Source organism: Oncorhynchus gorbuscha, linkage group LG24, assembly GCF_021184085.1.
Source record: "Oncorhynchus gorbuscha isolate QuinsamMale2020 ecotype Even-year linkage group LG24, OgorEven_v1.0, whole genome shotgun sequence".
Taxonomy (NCBI): Eukaryota; Metazoa; Chordata; class Actinopteri; order Salmoniformes; family Salmonidae; genus Oncorhynchus; species Oncorhynchus gorbuscha.
The window spans coordinates 102,057-129,638 of record NC_060196.1 but is presented as its reverse complement, the minus strand read 5'-3'; the positions used below and the strand labels follow the sequence as shown (position 1 = coordinate 129,638).

Here is a 27,582-nt window from a genome sequence, read left to right as displayed (position 1 = left end):
AGTAACAGTGTTGGGGTATCAACCTAATGGTCGAATGGATAGTAACAGTGTTGGGGTACCAACCTAATGGTAGAATGGATAGTAACAGTGTTGATCCTGATCCTAGACCAATTAAATAGAGTTTTTGGTTCCCAACATGGTTCCATAGTGCTCTTGTTTGAGTTTTAACATGATAAAGAGAAAATATTATGTTTCTGGGTAGTTTATTACATACACACCTGTTACATACACACCTGTTATGTGATCATTCATACACACATCTGCTAGGATCATAACACACCTGTTCAGAAATACCAGACAAATAATATAAAAGGGTGACCAAGATCCAATCATGGACTGAGATTACAGTTAAACTACACACACAGGAAACTTGCTTTATATGTGAGCTAACCAATTAGAAAGCTAGTTGATGCCGTACGAACCTAAAGTGGTCTTGGTGATATCAACCCTCCTCCCAGAGAGCTGCTGGATCTGCAGGCTTTTGCTTCAGCCCTGCTCTAACACACCTCATTCTGCCAGTCAAGGTTCTGATTAGACTGATTAGTAGAATCAGGTGTGTTACAACCTAATGGTAGAATGGATAGTAACAGTGTTGGGGTACCAACCTAATGGTAGAATGGATAGTAACAGTGTTGGGGTACCAACCTAATGGTAGAATGGACTCTGGTCTAAAGTAGTACACTATATAGGGAATAGGACTCTGGTCTAAAGTAGTGCACTATATAGGGAATAGGACTCTGGTCTAAAGTAGTGCACTATATAGGGAATAGGACTCTGGTCTAAAGTAGTGCACTATATAGGGAATAGGACTCTGGTCTAAAGTAGTGCACTACATAGGGAATAGGGCCCTGGTCGATACTAGTGCACTACATAGAGAATAGGGCCCTGGTCTAAAGTAGTGCACTATATAGGGAATAGGGCTCTGGTCAAAAGTAGTGCACTATATAGGGAATAGGGCCCTGGTCTAAAGTAGTGCACTATATAGGGAATAGGGCCCTGGTCGATACTAGTGCACTACATAGGGAATAGGGCCCTGGTCTAAAGTAGTGCACTATATAGGGAATAGGGCCCTGGTCGATATTAGTGCACTACATAGAGAATAGGGCCCTGGTCTAAAGTAGTGCACTACATAGGGGATAGTGTACCATTTAGGACTCATTCTTTAACTTGGTGACTATTCCACCACACTTCTGTCTGTTCACCATTGGTTGGCTGGGAAGCCTGTAAACATTCATCTAATACACACACATTAAGAATGAGACACACACACACACAGTAACGCAAAAACATCTACTGCCCCGTGTCCCTGAACAGGTAAATAATGTGCCAAACAAAAACCAGAACAACAGGGTGAAGAAAAACAAACTGTTCCGGTCGTTCTGCTTCGCTGATCAGTCCTCTGCCTGTCGCTAAGCAACGGTCACTAGGCAAACACTACAACCCAGCACCATGGATACAGGAAACCGGCTCATGTCCAGCTGTAGCATACGGGTCCATACAAATAGGCTCTAATCGCAACTGGCACCCTGTTCCCTATGAAGTGCACTACTTTAGACCAGAGCTGTGAGGGAAGTAGTACATTATATAAAGAGGAGGGTGCCATTTGAGGGTGTGATCATAGACTACAGAGTTTGTGTGATTGTCTCTGGTTTAGACGTGACAGTCTAGTGTGCAGAGATGAGGGGGAGAGGGGAGTCTAGAGCTGTGTTCAAATACCCATACTAATATACTGTATACTACATACTTAATGAGTATATACTACATACTATTAGTTCATTTTAGTATACTGTATATTACATACTTAATGAGTATATACTACATACTATTAGTTTATTTTAGTATACTGTATATTACATACTTAATGAGGATATACTACATACTATTAGTTAATTTTAGTATACTGTATACTACATACTTAATGAGTATATACTACATACTATTAGTTTATTTTAGTATACTATATACTACATACTATTAGTTTATTTTAGTATACTATATACTACATACAATTAGTTTATTTTAGTATACTATATACTACATACTATTAGTTCATTTTAGTATACTGTATACTACATACTATTAGTTCATTTTAGTATACTGTATACTACATACTATTAGTTAATTTTAGTATACTGTATACTACATAATATTAGTTAATTTTAGTATACTGTACTATAAGGTACAGTTAACCCACTGTTCCCACTGTTCCCAGGCCATCATTGAAAATAAGAATATGTTCTTAACTGGTTAAATAAAGGTAAATAAAAATAAGGAGCTGTTAACCTGTCACTCCTTTACCAATGACTTGAGAGTGTCTGAAGGACATATAAGGAGCTGTTAACCTGTCACTCCTTTACCAATGACTTGAGAGTGTCTGAAGGACGTATAAGGAGCTGTTAACCTGTCACTCCTTTACCAATGACTTGAGAGTGTCTGAAGGACACATAAGGAGCTGTTAACCTGTCACTCCTTTACCAATGACTTGAGAGTGTCTGAAGGACGTATAAGGAGCTGTTAACCTGTCACTCCTTTACCAATGACTTGAGAGTGTCTGTTGGACATATAAGGAGCTGTTAACCTGTCACTCCTTTACCAATGACTTGAGAGTGTCTGAAGGACACATAAGGAGCTGTTAACCTGTCACTCCTTTACCAATGACTTGAGAGTGTCTGTTGGACATATAAGGAGCTGTTCAACCTACGTTGATCTACCTGCCCAGGGACTACAGTTAAACTAGCTAGCTGGCTAAATCTGTCACATTTACAGAAATGATGATTGATGTGAAGTATCTCTGTCAAATACATTTTCAATAAATGACAGGGAAAGGAATGGAATGTATTTGTCTGTGCATGTCTATCTCTGAATGTGTGTTGGTCTCTGTGTGTGTCTTTGATTAGTGTGATTAGTTCACACTGCCCTCTGCTGGTAGCACTGCAAAACATCACTCAATCAAATCCTGATATAAAATAATGCAAAATGCACTTTTACCAGATAGAATATTAATTCATGGGCTGAACTCTGGCATTAAGTGTATGAAAACGTTTCATGACATAAATATGAATATATAATATAAACGTATACATGTTGAACCAGCCCACTGTGTTGAAATAGGAAGTACATTTATAAGGAAGTGAAGGAAGAAACGGACAATATAATAATAATAATAATAATATATGCCATTTAGCAGACGCTTTTATCCAAAGCGACTTACAGTCATGATATATCGGAAGAAGAAAAATGTTTCTAAGGTTTGTACTGTATCATTCTTTTACAATGTTATGTAGAAAAGTGGTACGGAGAAGTTAGGCCATCGCACAGAGAGGGAGGGGTAAGACATCCGCAGAATTGTTAAATTATTACAATACTGATTTCAACTTTCAATAATGATTATTTTAGGCTTCCTTTCATTGATGCTGATTCATATTGATCAGCCTAGTCAATATGAATCAATGTTATATTATAGTCTACAGGGCTATGAGGTAGGTAGGGTATGGGAGATTGACTGCACATGACCGTGATTATTATCTTTGCGCTCTTTCACTTCCCGGAGGAAGACGTGTATCACGTAAACTAGTTTCCTTGAAAAATAAAAGTAATTATCGTCAATTCGGTCAAGTAAAAGTGACGTGCGGCAATGGGTTTTGAAACTAAATGAAGGGCTTATGTGAAAAGTTTATGCCTCGATCACAACAACTGGGAGCTCTGAAAAATACGATGTCAGCTCTCGAGAAAGAGGACGGTTCAAATCGATTTTTCCCAGTCAGATTTAGTTTTTTTACCGAGATCACTGTGGTTTTGAATGCGACATTAAGTTGATAAACTCAGAAAGGTGGTGATCTGCTTTGCTCACTAGTTACCACATCCACAAAGTCAGAAAGGTCCGCCTACCCGACCAATCAAATGAGGGAGTGTGATGACGCATTAGCTTACCCGACCAATCATATGGTTGCGGGAAACGCTGCAATCTCCAAATGGTAAATCTCGAGTTCAAGTTTTGAGGACCAAATAACGAAATACATTCAGGATCAAGAACTGGCAACGTCACTAAAATTCATACATCAGGAAAATACAAAAGTTTTGGCAAAATAATTAAGTGGGCGTTTTTTTTTTGGATAACTATTATTTAAATGATTAGATCAACTGTTTGTTTTTTACGCACAACAAAGCCTTGACAAGAATGACGCGCTCGGTCCACTATTTATTGTTTCTGCAGTAAGGATTCACCCTCTTTAGAGAATTATTGTGTAACTTATCTGCAGGTAATGGTTGTTTTGAGCTCAAAAAGCACCTCGTAGCTGAATGTAAACCAGGGAGCGAAATGAACGGCTTTTTCACCAATGCAATTCGGTTACCGACGTTCACCAAAAAGATCCGGTCAAAAACAACCTGTCGTTACCGAACGACCATCACTAGTTGAAACAGGAAATATTTGTATAAGGAAGTAGAGGAAGTAACGGACGTTGTCGTCGAAGAAACATGTTTCAGAGGTTTGTAGCTTTCTTTTACAATGTAATGTAGAAAAGTATTTTTGAGAAGTTAGTTCATCATAAAGAGAGAGGTGATTTAGGGGTTAAGACATCCGCCAAGTTAATACAATATTGATTTAAACGTCCAATAATTATTATTTTTTTTGGCTTATTTACATTGGTATTGATTCATAGTGATTAGCCTAATCAATAAGATCCAATGTGATGGGCTGAGAGAGGTAATTGTTATAGGCTACAGGGCTATGAGGTAGAGGTATTATTGTTATAGGCTACAGGGCTATGAGGTAGAGGTATTATTGTTATAGGCTACAGGGCTATGAGGTAGAGGTATTATTGTTATAGGCTACAGGGCTATGAGGTAGAGGTATTATTGTTATAGGCTACAGGGCTATGAGGTAGAGGTATTATTGTTATAGGCTACAGGGCTATGAGGTAGAGGTATTATTGTTATAGGCTACAGGGCTATGAGGTAGAGGTATTATTGTTATAGGCTACAGGGCTATGAGGTAGAGGTATTATTGTTATAGGCTACAGGGCTATGAGGTAGAGGTATTATTGTTATAGGCTACAGGGCTATGAGGTAGAGGTATTATTGTTATAGACTACAGGGCTATAGGCTAGGGCTATGAGGTATTATTGTTATAGGCTACAGGGCTATGAGGTAGAGGTATTATTGTTATAGGCTACAGGGCTATGAGGTATGGTATTATTGTTATAGGCTACAGGGCTATGAGGTATGGTATTATTGTTATAGGCTACAGGGCTATGAGGTAGAGGTATTATTGTTATAGGCTACAGGGCTATGAGGTAGAGGTATTATTGTTATAGGCTACAGGGCTATGAGGTAGAGGTATTATTGTTATAGGCTACAGGGCTATGAGGTAGAGGTATTATTGTTATAGGCTACAGGGCTATGAGGTAGAGTATTATTGTTATAGGCTACAGGGCTATGAGGTAGAGGTATTATTGTTATAGGCTACAGGGCTATGAGGTAGAGGTATTATTGTTATAGGCTACAGGGCTATGAGGTAGAGGTATTATTGTTATAGGCTACAGGGCTATGAGGTAGAGGTATTATTGTTATAGGCTACAGGGCTAGAGGTATTATTGTTATAGGCTAGGGCTATGAGGTAGAGGTATTATTGTTATAGGCTACAGGGCTATGAGGTAGAGGTATTATTGTTATAGGCTACAGGGCTATGAGGTAGAGGTATTATTGTTATAGGCTACAGGGCTATGAGGTAGAGTATTATTGTTATAGGCTACAGGGCTATGAGGTAGAGGTATTATTGTTATAGGCTACAGGGCTATGAGGTAGAGGTATTATTGTTATAGACTACAGGGCTATGAGGTATGGTATTATTGTTATAGGCTACAGGGCTATGAGGTAGAGGTATTATTGTTATAGGCTACAGGGCTATGAGGTATGGTATTATTGTTATAGGCTACAGGGCTATGAGGTATGGTATTATTGTTATAGACTACAGGGCTATGAGGTAGAGGTATTATTGTTATAGGCTACAGGGCTATGAGGTAGAGGTATTATTGTTATAGGCTACAGGGCTATGAGGTAGAGTATTATTGTTATAGGCTACAGGGCTATGAGGTAGAGGTATTATTGTTATAGGCTACAGGGCTATGAGGTAGAGGTATTATTGTTATAGGCTACAGGGCTATGAGGTAGAGGTATTATTGTTATAGGCTACAGGGCTATGAGGTAGAGGTATTATTGTTATAGGCTACAGGGCTATGAGGTAGGGCTAGGTATTATTGTTATAGGCTACAGGGCTATGAGGGCTACAGGGCTAGAGGTATTATTATTGTTATAGGCTACAGGGCTATGAGGTAGAGGTATTATTGTTATAGGCTACAGGGCTATGAGGTAGAGGTATTATTGTTATAGGCTACAGGGCTATGAGGTAGAGGTATTATTGTTATAGGCTACAGGGCTATGAGGTAGAGGTATTATTGTTATAGGCTACAGGGCTATGAGGTAGAGGTATTATTGTTATAGGCTACAGGGCTATGAGGTAGAGGTATTATTGTTATAGGCTACAGGGCTATGAGGTAGAGGTATTATTGTTATAGGCTACAGGGCTATGAGGTAGAGGTATTATTGTTATAGGCTACAGGGCTATGAGGTAGAGGTATTATTGTTATAGGCTACAGGGCTATGAGGTAGAGGTATTATTGTTATAGGCTACAGGGCTATGAGGTAGAGGTATTATTGTTATAGGCTACAGGGCTATGAGGTAGAGGTATTATTGTTATAGGCTACAGGGCTATGAGGTATGGTATTATTGTTATAGGCTACAGGGCTATGAGGTAGAGGTATTATTGTTATAGGCTACAGGGCTATGAGGTAGAGGTATTATTGTTATAGGCTACAGGGCTATGAGGTAGAGGTATTATTGTTATAGGCTACAGGGCTATGAGGTAGAGGTATTATTGTTATCGGTGAATGACAGCACATTATTAAGGTGATTATGAGGAAACTGGCTCACTTTCACTTCCTGAAAGAAGACGTGCATCGGAATTATGTATAGCTGTCATTAAATCAAATGTCAAGTAAATGTGACGTTCAACAATGTGCATATAAACTATTTAAATGTAGGTCTAAATCAAATATTAAGTTTAAAGCTTTCTGGTGACAGATCAGGAAGGCGGTGGTCCGTTTGGCGAACTGCAGATGCGCTCGATATAACGTCACCGGCTCGTCTATGCGCGTTGTGAACCCCGGGTTGAATCATCAGCACGACTTTTCTCAGAATGAAAACTCCGGTGCGCCGGGCGAGATAAACGGATCGCACCTCAAGTGAACTCAATCAGAACATGGGTCTCTTCACTAAACCAGGAACGTGCAACTGGTGGCCCGCAACCAATAATAAAAAACATGGTTTTGGAACTCAGTCTGGGTCTCAACTTCCTGTACACCGTTAGAATAATAGAAAACACACGGTGCAGTTTGTAAATGTGGTTGAGCATCAGCAGTCAGTCTATTAGCCAATGTTAGCTACATGTTTTTAGATTGGTAAATTAGTCTAGTGGCTAAACGGGGTGGGTCCCATTGATCATCAGTTATCATATTAAAAACTGTTAACATTTACCTCCACCCTATGGCAACATGTCCTCATGGCAACATGTCCCCATGGCAACATGTCCTCATGGCAACATGTCCCCATGGCAACATGAGTAGAATCATCTGTAAAACTGAAATGGTTTTCTCCTGACCCATGGGGGTGTATGGATGTGGGTATGCAGACCCACGAGACACTGAGGCCCCTCATGATGACTGACGGTAAGGCCCCCACCTTATCAATGTTCTCCATCCCTGCACTAAATGATAAGGAGAGGGAACTACCTGAATTTGTCCAATAGAAACTCTCGTTGTTGAAACATTTCGCTCTCCTACCACGTTAATTATCCTAACCTGCCATTTTAATTATCCTAACCTGCCATTTTAATTATCCTAACCTGCCATGTTAATTATCCTAACCTGCCATGTTAATTATCCTAACCTGCCATGTTAATTATCCTAACCTGCCACGTTAATTATCCTAACCTACCTACCACGTTAATGATCCTAACCTAGTGTACCACGCTACTTATCCTAACCTGCCATGTTAATGATCCTAACCTGCCATTTTAATTATCCTAACCTGCCACGTTAATTATCCTAACCTGCCATGTTAATGATCCTAACCTACCACGTTAATTATCCTAACCTGCCACGTTAATTATCCTAACCTACCTACCACGTTAATGATCCTAACCTAGTGTACCTCGTTAATTATCCTAACCTGCCACGTTAATTATTCTAAACTACCACGTTAATTATCCTAACCTGCCACGTTAATTATCCTAACCTACCACATTAATTATCCTAACCTACCACGTTAATTATCCTAACCTAGTATACAACGTTAATTATCCTAACCTACCACATTAATTATCCTAACCTAACACGTTAATTATCCTAACCTAGTATGCCATATTAATTATCCTAACCTAACACGTTAATTATCCTAACCTACCACGTCAATTATCCTAACCTACCATGTTAATTATCCTAACCTGCCACTTTAATTATCCTAACCTGCCACATTAGTCATCCTAACCTAGTGTACCACGTTAATTATCCTTAATCTGAGGTAATGGTTAGGCACAAGGTTAGCAGTGTGGTTAAGGTTAGGTTTAAACCCTTTTCGGGATAGGGGATAGCATGTTTGGATGAAAAGCGTGCCCAGAGTAAACATCCTGCTACTCAGGACCAGAAGCTAATATATGCAAATCATTAGTATATGTGGATAGAAAACACTCTGACGTTTCTAAAACTGTTTGAATGATGTCTGTGAGTATAACAGAACTCATATGGCAGGCGAAAACCTGAGAAAAATCCAACCAGGAAGTTGGAAATCTGAGGTTTGTAGATTTTCAACTCATTGCCTATCGAATATACATGTTATATGGTATTGTTATTATAAATACAATATAATATGGTCATAATAGTTAATATGGTAGGTAATAATAATAGTTAATAGTAGTTTATAGGTCATAATAGTTTATAGGTCATTAATAGTTTGTAGGTCATAATAGTTTGTAGGTCATAATAGTTTGTAGGTCATAATAGTTTATAGGTCATAATAGTTTGTAGGTCATAATAGTTTATAGGTCATTAATAGTTTGTAGGTCATAATAGTTTATAGGTCATAATAGTTTATAGGTCATAATAGTTTATAGGTCATAATAGTTTGTAGGTCATAATAGTTTATAGGTCATAATAGTTTATAGGTCATTAATAGTTTGTAGGTCATAATAGTTTGTAGGTCATAATAGTTTGTAGGTCATAATAGTTTATAGGTCATAATAGTTTGTAGGTCATAATAGTTTATAGGTCATTAATAGTTTGTAGGTCATAATAGTTTATAGGTCATAATAGTTTATAGGTCATAATAGTTTATAGGTCATAATAGTTTGTAGGTCATAATAGTTTATAGGTCATAATAGTTTATAGGTCATAATAGTTTGTAGGTCATAATAGTTTATAGGTCATTAATAGTTTGTAGGTCATAATAGTTTATAGGTCATTAATAGTTTGTAGGTCATAATAGTTTATAGGTCATAATAGTTTATAGGTCATAATAGTTTATAGGTCATAATAGTTTGTAGGTCATAATAGTTTGTAGGTCATAATAGTTTATAGGTCATAATAGTTTGTAGGTCATAATAGTTTATAGGTCATTAATAGTTTGTAGGTCATAATAGTTTATAGGTCATTAATAGTTTGTAGGTCATAATAGTTTATAGGTCATAATAGTTTGTAGGTCATAATAGTTTATAGGTCATAATAGTTTATAGGTCATTAATAGTTTGTAGGTCATAATAGTTTGTAGGTCATAATAGTTTATAGGTCATAATAGTTTATAGGTCATAATAGTTTATAGGTCATAATAGTTTATAGGTCATAATAGTTTATAGGTCATAATAGTTTGTAGGTCATAATAGTTTGTAGGTCATAATAGTTTGTAGGTCATAATAGTTTGTAGGTCATAATAGTTTGTAGGTCATAATAGTTTGTAGGTCATAATAGTTTATAGGTCATAATAGTTTGTAGGTCATAATAGTTTGTAGGTCATAATAGTTTATAGGTCATAATAGTTTATAGGTCATTAATAGTTTATAGGTCATAATAGTTTATAGGTCATAATAGTTTATAGGTCATAATAGTTTATAGGTCATAATAGTTTGTAGGTCATAATAGTTTGTAGGTCATAATAGTTTGTAGGTCATAATAGTTTATAGGTCATAATAGTTTGTAGGTCATAATAGTTTATAGGTCATAATAGTTTATAGGTCATAATAGTTTGTAGGTCATAATAGTTTATAGGTCATAATAGTTTATAGGTCATTAATAGTTTATAGGTCATAATAGTTTCTAGGTCATAATAGTTTATAGGTCATTAATAGTTTATAGGTCATAATAGTTTGTAGGTCATAATAGTTTATAGGTCATAATAGTTTATAGGTCATAATAGTTTATAGGTCATAATAGTTTGTAGGTCATTAATAGTTTATAGGTCATAATAGTTTGTAGGTCATAATAGTTTATAGGTCATAATAGTTTATAGGTCATAATAGTTTGTAGGTCATAATAGTTTATAGGTCATAATAGTTTATAGGTCATAATAGTTTGTAGGTCATTAATAGTTTGTAGGTCATAATAGTTTGTAGGTCATAATAGTTTATAGGTCATAATAGTTTATAGGTCATAATAGTTTATAGGTCATAATAGTTTGTAGGTCATAATAGTTTATAGGTCATAATAGTTTATAGGTCATAATAGTTTGTAGGTCATTAATAGTTTGTAGGTCATAATAGTTTATAGGTCATAATAGTTTGTAGGTCATAATAGTTTATAGGTCATTAATAGTTTGTAGGTCATAATAGTTTATAGGTCATAATAGTTTATAGGTCATAATAGTTTATAGGTCATAATAGTTTGTAGGTCATAATAGTTTGTAGGTCATAATAGTTTATAGGTCATAATAGTTTGTAGGTCATAATAGTTTATAGGTCATAATAGTTTGTAGGTCATAATAGTTTGTAGGTCATAATAGTTTGTAGGTCATAATAGTTTGTAGGTCATAATAGTTTGTAGGTCATAATAGTTTGTAGGTCATTAATAGTTTGTAGGTCATAATAGTTTATAGGTCATTAATAGTTTGTAGGTCATAATAGTTTATAGGTCATTAATAGTTTGTAGGTCATAATAGTTTATAGGTCATAATAGTTTGTAGGTCATAATAGTTTATAGGTCATAATAGTTTATAGGTCATAATAGTTTATAGGTCATAATAGTTTATAGGTCATTAATAGTTTATAGGTCATAATAGTTTGTAGGTCATAATAGTTTATAGGTCATAATAGTTTATAGGTCATTAATAGTTTATAGGTCATAATAGTTTATAGGTCATAATAGTTTGTAGGTCATAATAGTTTGTAGGTCATTAATAGTTTGTAGGTCATAATAGTTTGTAGGTCATAATAGTTTGTAGGTCATAATAGTTTGTAGGTCATAATAGTTTGTAGGTCATAATAGTTTGTAGGTCATAATAGTTTATAGGTCATTAATAGTTTGTAGGTCATAATAGTTTATAGGTCATTAATAGTTTGTAGGACAAACCGTTCAGACGCTACATAAGATTTTGTGAGAAAAACGTTTTTCGGGATGTCTCGTGGTCTGACAAACACTGTTGAAGCTCTGCCATCTTCAACCACAGATGCGGAAGGGCGTTATCGACGGATTCATAGACAAAGCTATGGATGCAAGGACTGACCATACATGATATCAACATTAAATTACAGTTTTAACCATGTTTTAAGGCTATGGTGATTGTTTACAAACATTGGGGGTAAAACAAGCTTATATTTTGGGTTCTGATGCAGTACGACAGTTGAACTGAACTCATGAGGCATTTATAAGTTCTATTCTTCAAGATTGAATCAGTATTGTCACGAACCGGCTCAAAGCCCGTAACAAAAGGGAGAGAGTCTCCTCCAAGAATGGGGAAGTGGTGTATTTGTCCTTGGACACACTGGGCCCAGGTGTTTCCCATGTAGCTGACGACCCTCCAAACGCCGCCCACCGGCATCCTAATAAGGAAATACGGCAGACAGAGTGGGAGGGTCGTCACAGTATATGAATTAATGATAAGTCCAAAAATGGATGTAGCAACTAAGTCACAGTATATGAATTAATGATAAGTCCAAAAATGGATGTAGCAACTAAGGATTCTAGCTTTAAAGACCCAACGCAGGCAAGTCTATATCAATATCAAATCATTTCTGGTTAACAATTAATGAAGTACTTTGCTGTAATTGATGTCCCCCCAAAAATGGGCTGTTGTTATGGAGTCAGGGGATCCAACCAGGTAGACTAGCTGTTGTTATGGAGTCAGGGGATCCAACCAGGTAGACTAGCTGTTGTTATGGAGTCAGGGGATCTAACCAGGTAGACTAGCTGTTGTTATGGAGTCAGGGGATCCAACCAGGTAGACTAGCTGTTGTTATGGAGTCAGGGGATCCAACCAGGTAGACTAGCTGTTGTTATGGAGTCAGGGGATCCAACCAGGTAGACTAGCTGTTGTTATGGAGTCAGGGGATCCAACCAGGTAGACTAGCTGTTGTTATGGAGTCAGGGGATCTAACCAGGTAGACTAGCTGTTGTTATGGAGTCAGGGGATCCAACCAGGTAGACTAGCTGTTGTTATGGAGACAGGGAATCCAACCAGGTAGACTAGCTGTTGTTATGGGGTCAGGGGATCCAACCAGGTAGACTAGCTGTTGTTATGGAGTCAGCTAATGGGGATCCAACCAGGTAGATTAGCTGTTGTTATGGAGTCAGGGGATCCAACCAGGTAGACTAGCTGTTGTTATGGAGACAGGGAATCCAACCAGGTAGACTAGCTGTTGTTATGGAATCAGGGGATCCAACCAGGTAGACTAGCTGTTGTTATGGAGTCCGGGGATCCAACCAGGTAGACTAGCTGTTGTTATGGAGTCATGGGATCTAACCAGGTAGACTAGTTGTTGTTATGGAGTCAAGGGATCCAACCAGGTAGACTAGCTGTTGTTATGGAATCAGGGGATCCAACCAGGTAGACTAGCTGTTGTTATGGAATCAGGGGATCCAACCAGGTAGACTAGCTGTTGTTATGGAGTCAAGGGATCCAACCAGGTAGACTAGCTATTGATATGGAGTCAGGGGATCCAACCAGTTAGACTAGCTGTTGTTATGGAGACAGGGGATCCAACCAGGTAGACTAGCTGTTGTTATGGAGTCAGGGGATCCAACCAGGTAGACTAGCTGTTGTTATGGAATCAGGGGATCCAACCAGGTAGACTAGCTGTTGTTATGAAGTCACGGAATCCAACCAGGTAGACTAGCTGTTGTTATGGAATCAGGGGATCCAACCAGGTGGACTAGCTGTTGTTATGGAGACATGTGATCCAACCAGGTAGACTAGCTGTTGTTATGGAGTCAGCTAATGGGGATCCAACCAGGTAGATTAGCTGTTGTTATGGAGTCAGGGGATCCAACCAGGTAGACTAGCTGTTGTTATGGAGACAGGGAATCCAACCAGGTAGACTAGCTGTTGTTATGGAATCAGGGGATCCAACCAGGTAGACTAGCTGTTGTTATGGAGTCAGGGGATCCAACCAGGTAGACTAGCTGTTGTTATGGAATATGGAGTCATGGGATCTAACCAGGTAGACTAGCTGTTGTTATGGAGTCAGGGATCCAACCAGGTAGACTAGCTGTTGTTATGGAATCAGGGGATCCAACCAGGTAGACTAGCTGTTGTTATGGAATCAGGGATCCAACCAGGTAGACTAGCTGTTGTTATGGATGGTAGACTCATGGAGGGATCAGGGGATCAACCAGGTAGACTAGCTATTGTTATGGAGTCAGGGGATCCAACCAGGTAGACTAGCTGTTGTTATGGAGACTAGCAGGGGATCCAACCAGGTAGACTAGCTGTTGTTATGGAGTCAGGGGATCCAACCAGGTAGACTAGCTGTTGTTATGGAATCAGGGGATCCAACCAGGTAGACTAGCTGTTGTTATGGAGTCAACCAGGAATCCAACCAGGTAGACTAGCTGTTGTTATGGAATCAGGGGATCCAACCAGGTAGACTAGCTGTTGTTATGGAATCAGGGGATGGAGACATGGATCCAACCAGGTAGACTAGCTGTTGTTATGGAGTCAGCTAATCAGGGGATCCAACCAGGTAGGGGATCCAACCAGGTAGACTAGCTGTTGTTATGGAGTCAGGGGATCCAACCAGGTAGACTAGCTGTTGTTATGGAGTCAGGGGATCTAACCAGGTAGACTAGCTGTTGTTATGGAGTCAGGGGGATCCAACCAGGTAGACTAGCTGTTGTTATGGAGTCAGGATCCAACCAGGTAGACTAGCTGTTGTTATGGAGTCAGGGGATCTAACCAGGTAGACTAGCTGTTGTTATGGAGGAGGTCTAGGGGATCAGGGGATAACCAGGTAGACTAGCTGTTGTTATGGAGTCAGGGGATCCAACCAGGTAGACTAGCTGTTGTTATGGAGTCAGGGGATCCAACCAGGTAGACTAGCTGTTGTTATGGAATCAGGGGGAATCATCCAACCAGGTAGACTAGCTGTTGTTATGGAGTCAGGGGATCCAACCAGGTAGACTAGCTGTTGTTATGGAGTCAGGGGATCCAACCAGGTAGACTAGCTGTTGTTATGGAATCAGGGGATCCAACCAGGTAGACTAGCTGTTGTTATGGAATCAGGGTTATGATCCAACCAGGTAGACTAGCTGTTGTTATGGAGTCAGGGGATCCAACCAGGTAGACTAGCTGATGGAGTCAGGGGATCTAGCTGTTGTTATGGAGACAACCAGGTAGACTAGCTGTTGTTATGGAGTCAGGGGATCCAACCAGGTAGACTAGCTGTTGTTATGGAGTCAGGGACTATCCAACCAGGTAGACTAGCTGTTGTTATGGAGTCAGGGGATCCAACCAGGTAGACTAGCTGTTGTTATGGAGGGGATCAACCAGGTAGACTAGCTGTTGTTATGGAGTCAGGGGATCCAACCAGGTAGACTAGCTGTTGTTATGGAGTCAGGGGATCCAACCAGGTAGACTAGCTGTTGTTATGGAGTCAGGGGATCCAACCAGGTAGACTAGCTGTTGTTATGGAGTCAGGGGATCCAACCAGGTAGACTAGCTGTTGTTATGGAGTCATGGGATTCAACCAGGAAGACTAGCTGTTGTTATGGAGTCAGGGGATCCAACCAGGTAGACTAGCTGTTGTTATGGAGTCAGGGGATCCAACCAGGTAGACTAGCTGTTGTTATGGAGTCAGCTCGTGGGGATCCAAACCAAATTAATAATATTGGACTGTGTATGTTTAAATGCAACAAGAAGTATCTGAACTCTGACCTCTGACAATAAAAGTATTGTCATTGTTAATGGTTCCTCAATGTTCAGACATATTGTTCTGTTATTTCTTATTGTAGCTGAGTGAGCTGTGACTTACATCTAAAACAAGTCTCTCTGGGGAGAGAAAGGAGGGGACTTCTGCCTCTAAAATGAGTCTCTCTGGGGAGAGAGAGGAGGGGACCATTGCCTCTAAAATGAGTCTCTCTGGGGAGACAGAGGAGGGGACCACTGCCTCAAAAATGAGTCTCTCTGGGGAGAGAGAGGAGGGGACTACTGCCTCTAAAATACGTCTCTCTGGGGAGACAGAGGAGGGGACCACTGCCTCTAAAATGAGTCTCTCTGGGGAGAGAGACGGGGAAACCACTGCCTCTAAAATGACTCAAGACACCAGTTCAAAGAGGTAAGAGATTAATTGCAAAATATACATTGCTATTAAAAAAATCTAACTAATGAAAAGTGATCCCAAATTACATGGAATGTAGATCTACATAATTAATTTAAAAGGCCAAACAGGGATTTACCAATTGCAGACTGTAGCTTTAAAAGAAACATCAGGACTTCTAGAAGTTCCATTATACAGTTGTTAAAATGAAGTAGATGAGGTATTAATGTAATATTGATGAGGTGATCTGTCTCCCTGTTTTGTTCAGTGTCCAGAAGCCCAGAGCAGAGTCACCTACAACCAGCCTGCTATCAATGAAGAGTGATCAGCCAACTGCTTTCAGCCAGGAACCATTACCAGATGACAATAATGAAGTGGAGAGTTTGGACAGTGAGGATGCATTAAAGATCACACACAACCTTCTGGACAGAAGAAGTAAGACTGTGTTTCATATAATATTACAAATAATGGTACGAAGGGCATTATAAAACACACAAACGTATGAGTCCCAACTCTCATTGTTTTCCTACAGGTCAAACTCTGCTGACAGTCCAACAAGACTTTAAGGCAAAACTGAAACAAAATTATCAACACATATCTGAAGGAATTGGACACCATGGAAATCAAAGTCTGTTCAAGGACATCTACACAGAGCTCTACATCACAGAGGGTGGAAGTGGAGGGCTCAATAATGAACATGAGGTTAGACAGATCGAGATGGCATCCAAGAAACAAACCACACAAGAGACACCAATCAAATGCAACGACATCTTCAAGCCTTTACCTGGACAAGACAAACCAATCAGAACTGTGCTGACAAAAGGAATCGCTGGCATTGGAAAAACAGTCTCTGTGCAGAAGGTCATCCTTGACTGGGCAGAGGGAAAAGCAAATCAGGACGTTCATTTCATGTTTCCTCTTCCTTTCCGTGATCTAAACCTGAAAAAGGACCAATACAGTCTGATGCAACTTCTTTCCCACTACTTCCCAGAGCTGAAAGAAATTGACAGCATTGAAGATGCTGAAACCAACACAGTTTTCATTTTTGATGGTCTGGATGAGTGTCGACTTCCTCTAGACTTCACAAACAATGAGAAGTGCTGTGATGTCACGAAGCCAACCTCAGTGGACGTGCTGCTGATAAACCTCATCAAGGGGAATCTGCTTCCCTCTGCTCTCCTCTGGATAACCTCACGGCCTGCAGCAGCCAATCAGATCCCTCCTGAGTGTGTTGACCAGGTGACAGAGGTACGAGGGTTCAATGATCCACAGAAGGAGGAGTATTTCAGGAAGAAAATCACAGATCAGAACCTGGCCAGTGAAATCATCAAACACATGAAGACATCAAGGAGCCTCCACATCATGTGCCACATGCCAGTCTTCTGTTGGATATCAGCCACTGTCCTTGAGATGATGCTGAAAGAGGCAGAGAAGGATGAAGTCCCCAAAACTCTGACCCAGATGTACTCACACTTCATTCTCATCCAAATCATTGTGAAGAACAAGAAGTACAACAAAGCCACAGAGACGAACCCAAAGGAACTGTCTCAGTCAGACAAAGAGATGATCCTGAAACTGGCTAAACTTGCTTTCCAACAGCTGCAGAAGGGCAACCTGATCTTCTATGAGGAGGACCTGAGAGAGTGTGGCCTTGATGTCACAGAGGCATCAGAGTACTCAGCATTGTGTACAGAGATCTTTAAAGAAGAATCTGGGCTGTACCAAGACAAGGTCTACAGCTTTGTGCATCTGAGCATTCAGGAATTTCTAGCAGCAGTGCATGCTTTAGAATCATGTCTGGGCAAGAAGGAAAATGTTTTCTCCCCCATGAGTGATGATGAAGAGAAGGAGTCAATCCAGTTGTCTGACTTACACAGGAGAGCAGTGGACCAGGCCTTGAAGAGTAAGAATGGACACCTGGACCTGTTCCTTCGCTTCCTTCTGGGTCTCTCACTGGAGGCCAATCAGAATCTGTTACGAGGCCTTCTGACACAGACAGGAAGAACAACAGAGACCAATGAAGAAACAGTTGAGAGAACAATCAGGTACCTTTCATACAAGATCGACCAGGAATCCTCACCAGAAAGGATCATCAACTTGTTCCACTGTCTGAATGAACTTGGTGCCAACTCTCTAGTTGAAGACATGCAGACCTCCCTGCGTTCAGGAACTCTTTCAGAAACAGAGCTAGAACCTGACCAATGTTCAGCCCTGGCCTACCTGTTACTGATGTCAGAGGAGGTGCTGGAGGAGTTTGACCTGAAGACATACAACACGTCAAAGGAAGGTTATCAGAGGTTGCTGCCGGTAGTGAGAACCTGCAAGAGAGCACTGTAAGTTCTGTTATTGAGTTGATGTGTACAGTATGATTTTAATGTAGGACTTGTATATCTAACAGATTATCTCCTCTCTCCAGACTGCATGGCTGTAAACTCACATATAAATCCTGTGAGACTCTGACCTCAGCTCTGCAGACACCAACCTCCCCCCTGAGAGAACTGGACCTAAGCTACAATGACCTGGGAGACAGAGGAGTGGAGCTGCTCTGTGTTGGACTAACCAGTCCACTCTGCAACATACAGACACTAGTGTGAGTTAAATATCTTCAGTATGAGATATTATGTGGATGTTTTATACGTGTTAATCATGTGTTCTTCTGCCCTCTAGTCTCGGTCAGTGTGGTCTGACAGAGGGTTGCTGTTCAGATCTGGCCTCAGTCCTGAGTTCACCCAACTCACAACTGAACCAACTGGAGCTGAGAGACAATGACCTGCAGGACTCAGGAGTTACACTGCTGTCTGCTGGACTGGAGGATCCAGACTGTAAACTACACACACTGGGGTAAGTACAGCTGTTTCAGTCAGGTTGGTACTGGGCTGAGTTACACTGCTGTCTGCTGGACTGAAGGATCCAGACTGTAAACTACACACACTTGGGTAAGTATAGCTGTTACATTCAGGTCGGTACTGAGCTTAATAAAACAAAAACTCTCAATCTGATGCTTCATCACAATATTTGTGTCGTGTACAAATGAATACAAATGAATTGGTGTCCTACAAGATGATTGACACCCGTACACCAACCTAGACAGCTGTTGTGTCTCTCTGTAGGATGTCTGGCTGTCTGGTCACAGAGGAGGGCTGTGCTGCTCTGTCTTCAGCTCTGAGGTCAAACCCCTCCCACCTGAAAGAGCTGGACCTGAGCTACAATCACCCAGGAGACTCTGCAGGGGGACTGCTTTCAGCTGCTCTGGTAGATCCCACATATAAACTGAAGTAAGTCAGAATAGATGTCCTGATAGTGAGAGCAGCGGTTGTGTCATATGTAGTGTAGTAGGGTCAGTAACATGAGGACATGATGGTAGAATTAAGGGGACGTTTACTCAGCAGGCTGAGCACTCCAACACAGCATACATCATCACCACATGAATACTCTTCTTCTGCATCTCTGATATCCTGTTGGAATTGTACTCCGTTCTGTATGCAGTAGGTAGGATAGACTACCTATATGTCTCTAGTAATGAATTGTTCTCTGTTCTATATGCAGTAGGGATGATAGAAGACCTGTATGTCTCTAGTAATGAATTGTACTCAGTTCTGTATGCAGTAGGTAGGATAGTAATGAACTGGGATAGTGCACCAGAACTAAGCAATATGTTTTAAATGTTGACTGCTTTATTAGGTCTTTGTCAGTCAATAACCTGTTTCTCCTACAGTGTGGATAATGGTGGAGAGTGCAGGCTGAAATCAGGGCTGAGGAAATGTAAGTCTCTTCAATCCTAATTTACTGCATATTCAGAATTATAGAAACATATTAACTTATCAATAATTGTTCTGTTCTGACAAAACAACATTTTATGTGAAGATGTGGTTTGACTAAACTCTTCTTTTGTCTACAGATGCCTGTCATCTCACCCTGGACCCAAATACAGCAAACCCAAACCTGATACTGTCTGAGGGGAACAGGAAGGTGACACGGGTGGTGGAGAAGCAGCATTATAAAGACCATCCAGACAGATTTGACTTTCTTTACCAAGTTCTCTGCAGAGAAGGCTTATCTGAAGGTCGTTATTACTGGGAGGTGGAGAGGGATGGTCCGGGGCTGACATTGGTGTGGTGTACAAAGGAATGAAGAGGAAGGGAAGGGAGGATGACAGTTGGATTGGATCCAATAGGGAATCCTGGTGTTTATACTGCTCTCATAGTGGTTATGAATTTAACCATACTAAAGTCTGCAGATCCATCTCTGGTCCTGATTCTGACAGAGTTGGAGTGTATCTGGACTGGTCAGCTGGTACTTTGTCCTTCTATAGTGTGTCCTCCTCTGGTACACTGACACACCTTCACACAGAACACACCACATTCACTGAACCCCTCTATCCTGGGTTTGGGGTTTACTCCTCCTCCTCAGTGACCCTGTGTCAGATAGATGACCAACACATTCAGAGGTGAGTCATAGCGATGTTTCATCATTTGTTTCCTCTGGAATCATTTCTACAGTTAGATTAGTAGTAGTGGTGTGTTTTAATGGGTTCTGTTGGACCTACAGACAGTTAGATTAGCAGTAGTGGTGTGTTTTAATGGACCTACAGACAGTTAGATTACAGTAGTGGTGTGTTTTAATGGACCTACAGACAGTTAGATTACAAGTAGTGGTGTGTTTTAATGTGTTCTGTTGGACCTACAGACAGTTAGATTACAAGTAGTGGTTTGTTTTATGGTGTTCTGTTAGACCTATAGACAGTTAGATTAGTAGTAGTGGTGTGTTTTATTGGTTCTGTTAGACCTTATAGTCAGTTAGAAGTGACTTCATCTCTAGGGGGGAATGTAACTCATGATACCTGGTGACTTCATCTCTAGGGGGAATGTAACTCATGAGACCTGGTGACTTCATCTCTAGGGGGGAATGTAACTCATGATACCTGGTGACTTCATCTCTAGGGGGAATGTAACTCATGATACCTGGTGACTTCATCTCTAGGGGGGAATGTAACTCATGATACCTGGTGACCTCACATCTCTGGGGGGAATGTAACTCATGATACCTGGTGACTTCATCTCTAGGGGGAATGTAACTCATGATACCTGGTGACTTCATCTCTAAGGGGGAATGTAACTCATGATACCTGGTGACTTCACATCTCTAGGGGGGGGTGGATGTAACTCATGATACCTGATGACTTCATCTCCAGGGGGTATGTAACTCATGATAACTGGAGACTTCATCTCCAGGGGGGTATGTAACTCATGATACCTGGTGACTTCATCTCTAAGGGGGAATGTTACTCATGATAACTGGAGACTTCACATCTCTAGGGGGAATGTAACTCATGATACCTGGTGACTTCATCTCTAGGGGGAATGTAACTCATGATACCTGGTGACTCCACATCTCTAGGGGGTGGGGGTGGATGTAACTCATGATAACTGGAGACTTCATCTCTAGGGGGAATGTAACTCATGATACCTGGTGACTTCATCTCTAGGGGGGAATTTAACTCATGATACCTGGTGACTTCATCTTTCGGGGGAATGTTACTCATGATACCTGGTGACTCCATCTCTGGGGGAATGTAACTCATGATACCTGGTGACTTCATCTCTAGGGGGGAATGTAACTCATGATACCTGGTGACTTCATCTCTAGGGGGAATGTAACTCATGATACCTGGTGACTTCATCTCTAGGGGGAATGTAACTCATGATACCTGGTGACTTCATCTCTAGGGGGAATGTAACTCATGATACCTGGTGACTTCATCTCTAGGGGGAATGTAACTCATGATACCTGGTGACTTCATCTCTAGGGGGAATGTAACTCATGATACCTGGTGACTTCATCTCTAGGGGGAATGTAACTCATGATACCTGGTGACTTCATCTCTAGGGGGAATGTAACTCATGATACCTGGTGACTTCATCTCTAGGGGGAATGTAACTCATGATACCTGGTGACTTCATCTCTAGGGGGAATGTAACTCATGATACCTGGTGACTTCATCTCTAGGGGAATGTAACTCATGATACCTGGTGACTTCACATCTCTAGGGGGAATGTAACTCATGATACCTGGTGACTTCATCTCTAGGGGGGAATGTATCTCATGATACCTGGTGACTTCATCTCTAGGGGGGAATGTAACTCATGATACCTGGTGACTTCATCTCTAGGGGGTATGTAACTCATGATACCTGGTAGACTTCATCTCTAGGGGGAATGTAACTCATGATACCTGGTGACTTCATCTCTAGGGGGATGTTATCTCATGATACCTGGTGACTTCATCTCTAGGGGGTGTATGTAACTCATGATACCTGGTGACTTCATCTCTAGGGGGGAATGTAACTCATGATACCTGGTGACTTCATCTCTAGGGGGGAATGTAACTCATGATACCTGGTGACTTCATCTCTAGGGGGAATGTAACTCATGATACCTGGTGACTTCATCTCTAGGGTGAATGTTACTCATGATACCTGGTAACCTTACATCTCTAGGGGGGAATGTAACTCATGATACCTGGTGACTTCACATCTCTAGGGGGGGAATGTAACTCATGATACCTGGTGACTTCATCTCTAGGGGGGAATGTAACTCATGATACCTGGTGACGTCACATCTCTAGGGGGAATGTAACTCATGATACCTGATGACTTCATCTCTAGGGGGAATGTAACTCATGATACCTGGTGACTTCACATCTCTAGGGGGGGAATGTAACTCATGATACCTGATGACTTCATCTCTAGGGGGAATGTAACTCATGATACCTGGTGACTTCACATCTCTAGGGGGGGAATGTAACTCATGATACCTGGTGACTTCATCTTTCGGGGGGATGTTACTCATGATACCTGGTGACGTCACATCTCTAGGGGGAATGAAACTCATGATACCTGGTGACTTCATCTCTAGGGGAATGTAACTCATGATACCTGGTGACTTCATCTCTAGGGGGAATGTAACTCATGATACCTGGTGACTTCATCTCTAGGGGGAATGTAACTCATGATACCTGGTGACTTCATCTCTAGGGGGAATGTTACTCATGATACCTGGTGACTTACATCTCTAGGGGGAATGTAACTCATGATACCTGGTGACTTCACATCTCTAGGGGGAATGTAACTCATGATACCTGGTGACTTCATCTCTAGGGGGAATGTAACTCATGATACCTGGTGACTTCATCTCTAGGGGGAATGTAACTCATGATACCTGGTGACTTCATCTCTAGGGGGAATGTAACTCATGATACCTGGTGACGTCACATCTCTAGGGGGAATGTAACTCATGATACCTGGTGACTTCATCTCTAGGGGGAATGTATCTCATGATACCTGGTGACCTCACATCTCTAGGGGGGTATGTATGTAACTCAGGATACCTGGTTACTTCATCTCTAGGCGGGAATGTAACTCATGATACCTGATGACTTCATCTCCAGGGGGGTATGTAACTCATGATACCTGATGACTTCATCTCCAGGGGGGAATGTTACTCATGATACCTGGTGACTTCATCTCTAAGGGGGAATGTTACTCATGATACCTGGTGACTCCACATCTCTAGGCGGGGGGTGGATGTAACTCATGATAACTGGAGACTTCACATCGCTAGGGGGAAATGTAACTCATGATACCTGGTGACTTCATCTTTCGGGGGGATGTTACTCATGATACCTGGTGACTCCATCTCTGGGGGAATGTAACTCATGATACCTGGAGACTTCATCTTTCGGGGGTATGTAACTCATGATACCTGGTGACTTCATCTCTAGGGGGGAATGTATCTCATGATACCTGGTGACTTCACATCTCTAGGGGGGTGTAACTCATGATACCTGGTGACTTCATCTCTAGGGGGAATGTAACTCATGAGACCTGGTGACTTCATCTCTAGGGGGGAATGTAACTCATGATACCTGGTGACTTCATCTCTAGGGGGGAATGTAACTCATGATACCTGGTAACCTTACATCTCTAGGGGGGAATGTAACTCATGATACCTGGTGACTTCACATCTCTAGGGGGAATGTAACTCATGATACCTGGTGACTTCATCTCTAGGGGGGAATGTAACTCATGATACCTGGTGACCTCACATCTCTAGGGGGGTATGTAACTCAGGATACCTGGTTACTTCATCTCTAGGGGGAATGTAACTCATGATACCTGGTGACGTCACATCTCTAGGGGGGGAATGTAACTCATGATAACTGGAAACTTCACATCTCTAGGGGGAATGTAACTCATGATACCTGGTGACTTCATCTCTAGGGGGAATGTAACTCATGATACCTGGTGACTTCATCTCTAGGGGGGAATGTAACTCATGATACCTGGTGACTTCATCTCTAGGGGGTATGTAACTGAGGATACCTGGTTACTTCATCTCTAGGGGGAATGTATCTCATGATACCTGGTGACTTCACATCTCTAGGGGGGTGTAACTCATGATACCTGGTGACTTCATCTCTAGGGGGGAATGTAACTCATGATACCTGGTGACGTCACATCTCTAGGGGGAATGTAACTCATGATACCTGGTGACTTCATCTCTAGGGGGAATGTAACTCATGATACCTGGTGACTTCACATCTCTAGGGGGATGTAACTCATGATACCTGGTGACTTCATCTCTAGGGGGAATGTAACTCATGATACCTGGTGACTTCATCTCTAGGGGGAATGTATCTCATGATACCTGGTGATGTCACATCTCTAGGGGGGAATGTAACTCATGATACCTGGTGACGTCACATCTCTAGGGGGAATGTAACTCATGATACCTGGTGACTTCATCTCTAGGGGGAATATATCTCATGATACCTGGTGACTCCACATCTCTAGGCGGGGGGTGGATGTAACTCATGATACCTGGTGACTTCATCTCTAGGGGGAATGTAACTCATGATACCTGGTGACTTCATCTCTAGGGGGGAATGTAACTCATGATACCTGTTGACTTCATCTCTAGGGGGAATGTATCTCATGATACCTGGTGACCTCACATCTCTAGGTGGGAATGTAACTCATGATACCTGATGACTTCATCTCCAGGGGGGTATGTAACTCATGATAACTGGAGACTTCACATCGCTAGGGGGAAATGTAACTCATGATACCTGGTGACTTCATCTTTCGGGGGGATGTTACTCATGATACCTGGTGACGTCACATCTCTAGGGGGAATGAAACTCATGATACCTGGTGACTTCATCTCTAGGGGGGAATGTAACTCATGATACCTGGTGACTTCATCTCTAGGGGGGAATGTAACTCATGATACCTGGTGACTTCATCTCTAGGGGGAATGTAACTCATGATACCTGGTGACTTCATCTCTAGGGGGAATGTTACTCATGATACCTGGTGACTTCATCTCTAGGGGGAATGTAACTCATGATACCTGGTGACTTCACATCTCTAGGGGGAATGTAACTCATGATACCTGGTGACTTCATCTCTAGGGGGAATGTAACTCATGATACCTGGTGACGTCACATCTCTAGGGGAATGTAACTCATGATACCTGATGACTTCATCTCTAGGGGAATGTAACTCATGATACCTGGTGACTTCACATCTCTAGGGGGGGAATGTAACTCATGATACCTGATGACTTCATCTCTAGGGGGAATGTAACTCATGATACCTGGTGACTTCACATCTCTAGGGGGAATGTAACTCATGATACCTGGTGACTTCATCTTTCGGGGAGATGTTACTCATGATACCTGGTGACGTCACATCTCTAGGGGGAATGAAACTCATGATACCTGGTGACTTCATCTCTAGGGGGGAATGTAACTCATGATACCTGGTGACTTCATCTCTAGGGGGGAATGTAACTCATGATACCTGGTGACTTCATCTCTAGGGGGAATGTAACTCATGATACCTGGTGACTTCATCTCTAGGGTGAATGTTACTCATGATACCTGGTAACCTTACATCTCTAGGGGGGAATGTAACTCATGATACCTGGTGACTTCACATCTCTAGGGGGGGAATGTAACTCATGATACCTGGTGACTTCATCTCTAGGGGGAATGTAACTCATGATACCTGATGACTTCATCTCCAGGGGGGTATGTAACTCATGATACCTGGTGACTTCATCTCTAGGGGGGAATGTAACTCATGATACCTGGTGACGTCACATCTCTAGGGGGAATGTAACTCATGATACCTGGTGACTTCATCTCTAGGGGGAATGTATCTCATGATACCTGGTGACCTCACATCTCTAGGGGGGTATGTATGTAACTCAGGATACCTGGTTACTTCATCTCTAGGCGGGAATGTAACTCATGATACCTGATGACTTCATCTCCAGGGGGGTATGTAACTCATGATACCTGATGACTTCATCTCCAGGGGGGAATGTTACTCATGATACCTGGTGACTTCATCTCTAAGGGGGAATGTTACTCATGATACCTGGTGACTTCTCCACATCTCTAGGGGGGGGGTGGATGTAACTCATGATAACTGGAGACTTCACATCGCTAGGGGAAATGTAACTCATGATACCTGGTGACTTCATCTTTCGGGGGATGTTACTCATGATACCTGGTGACTCCATCTCTAGGGGGAATGTAACTCATGATACCTGGAGACTTCATCTTTCGGGGTATGTAACTCATGATACCTGGTGACTTCATCTCTAGGGGGAATGTATCTCATGATACCTGGTGACTTCACATCTCTAGGGGGGGGTGTAACTCATGATACGTGGTGACTTCATCTCTAGGGGGAATGTAACTCATGAGACCTGGTGACTTCATCTCTAGGGGGGAATGTAACTCATGATACCTGGTGACTTCATCTCTAGGGGGGAATGTAACTCATGATACCTGGTAACCTTACATCTCTAGGGGGGAATGTAACTCATGATACCTGGTGACTTCACATCTCTAGGGGGGAATGTAACTCATGATACCTGGTGACTTCATCTCTAGGGGGGAATGTAACTCATGATACCTGGTGACCTCACATCTCTAGGGGGGTATGTAACTCAGGATACCTGGTTACTTCATCTCTAGGGGGAATGTAACTCATGATACCTGGTGACGTCACATCTCTAGGGGGGGAATGTAACTCATGATAACTGGAAACTTCACATCTCTAGGGGGAATGTAACTCATGATACCTGGTGACGTCACATCTCTAGGGGGAATGTAACTCATGATACCTGGTGACTTCATCTCTAGGGGGGAATGTAACTCATGATACCTGGTGACCTCACATCTCTAGGGGGGTATGTAACTGAGGATACCTGGTTACTTCATCTCTAGGGGGAATGTATCTCATGATACCTGGTGACTTCACATCTCTAGGGGGGTGTAACTCATGATACCTGGTGACTTCATCTCTAGGGGGAATGTAACTCATGATACCTGGTGACTTCATCTCTAGGGGGGAATGTAACTCATGATACCTGGTGACTTCATCTCTAGGGGGAATGTAACTCATGATACCTGGTGACTTCACATCTCTAGGGGGATGTAACTCATGATACCTGGTGACTTCATCTCTAGGGGGAATGTAACTCATGATACCTGGTGACTTCATCTCTAGGGGGAATGTATCTCATGATACCTGGTGATGTCACATCTCTAGGGGGAATGTAACTCATGATACCTGGTGACGTCACATCTCTAGGGGAATGTAACTCATGATACCTGGTGACTTCATCTCTAGGGGGAATATATCTCATGATACCTG

General features: G+C 41.5%; 1 protein-coding gene across 1 annotated transcript in view; it reads left to right on the top strand.

Annotated features, from left to right (window-relative positions):
• The first annotated feature begins 3,113 nt into the window (after positions 1 to 3,113).
• The window catches only part of LOC124012706 (NACHT, LRR and PYD domains-containing protein 3-like), a 51,014-nt gene continuing 26,545 nt past the window's right edge, over positions 3,114 to 27,582 (top strand). Inside the window, 10 exon segments of the mRNA XM_046326598.1 lie at positions 3,114 to 3,248; positions 15,547 to 15,869; positions 16,120 to 16,286; positions 16,384 to 18,184; positions 18,268 to 18,441; positions 18,519 to 18,692; positions 18,962 to 19,126; positions 19,567 to 19,613; positions 19,750 to 19,946; positions 19,949 to 20,298. Coding sequence (XP_046182554.1) covers positions 15,619 to 15,869; positions 16,120 to 16,286; positions 16,384 to 18,184; positions 18,268 to 18,441; positions 18,519 to 18,692; positions 18,962 to 19,126; positions 19,567 to 19,613; positions 19,750 to 19,946; positions 19,949 to 20,298 — 3,326 coding nt within the window. The 5' untranslated portion in view covers positions 3,114 to 3,248; positions 15,547 to 15,618.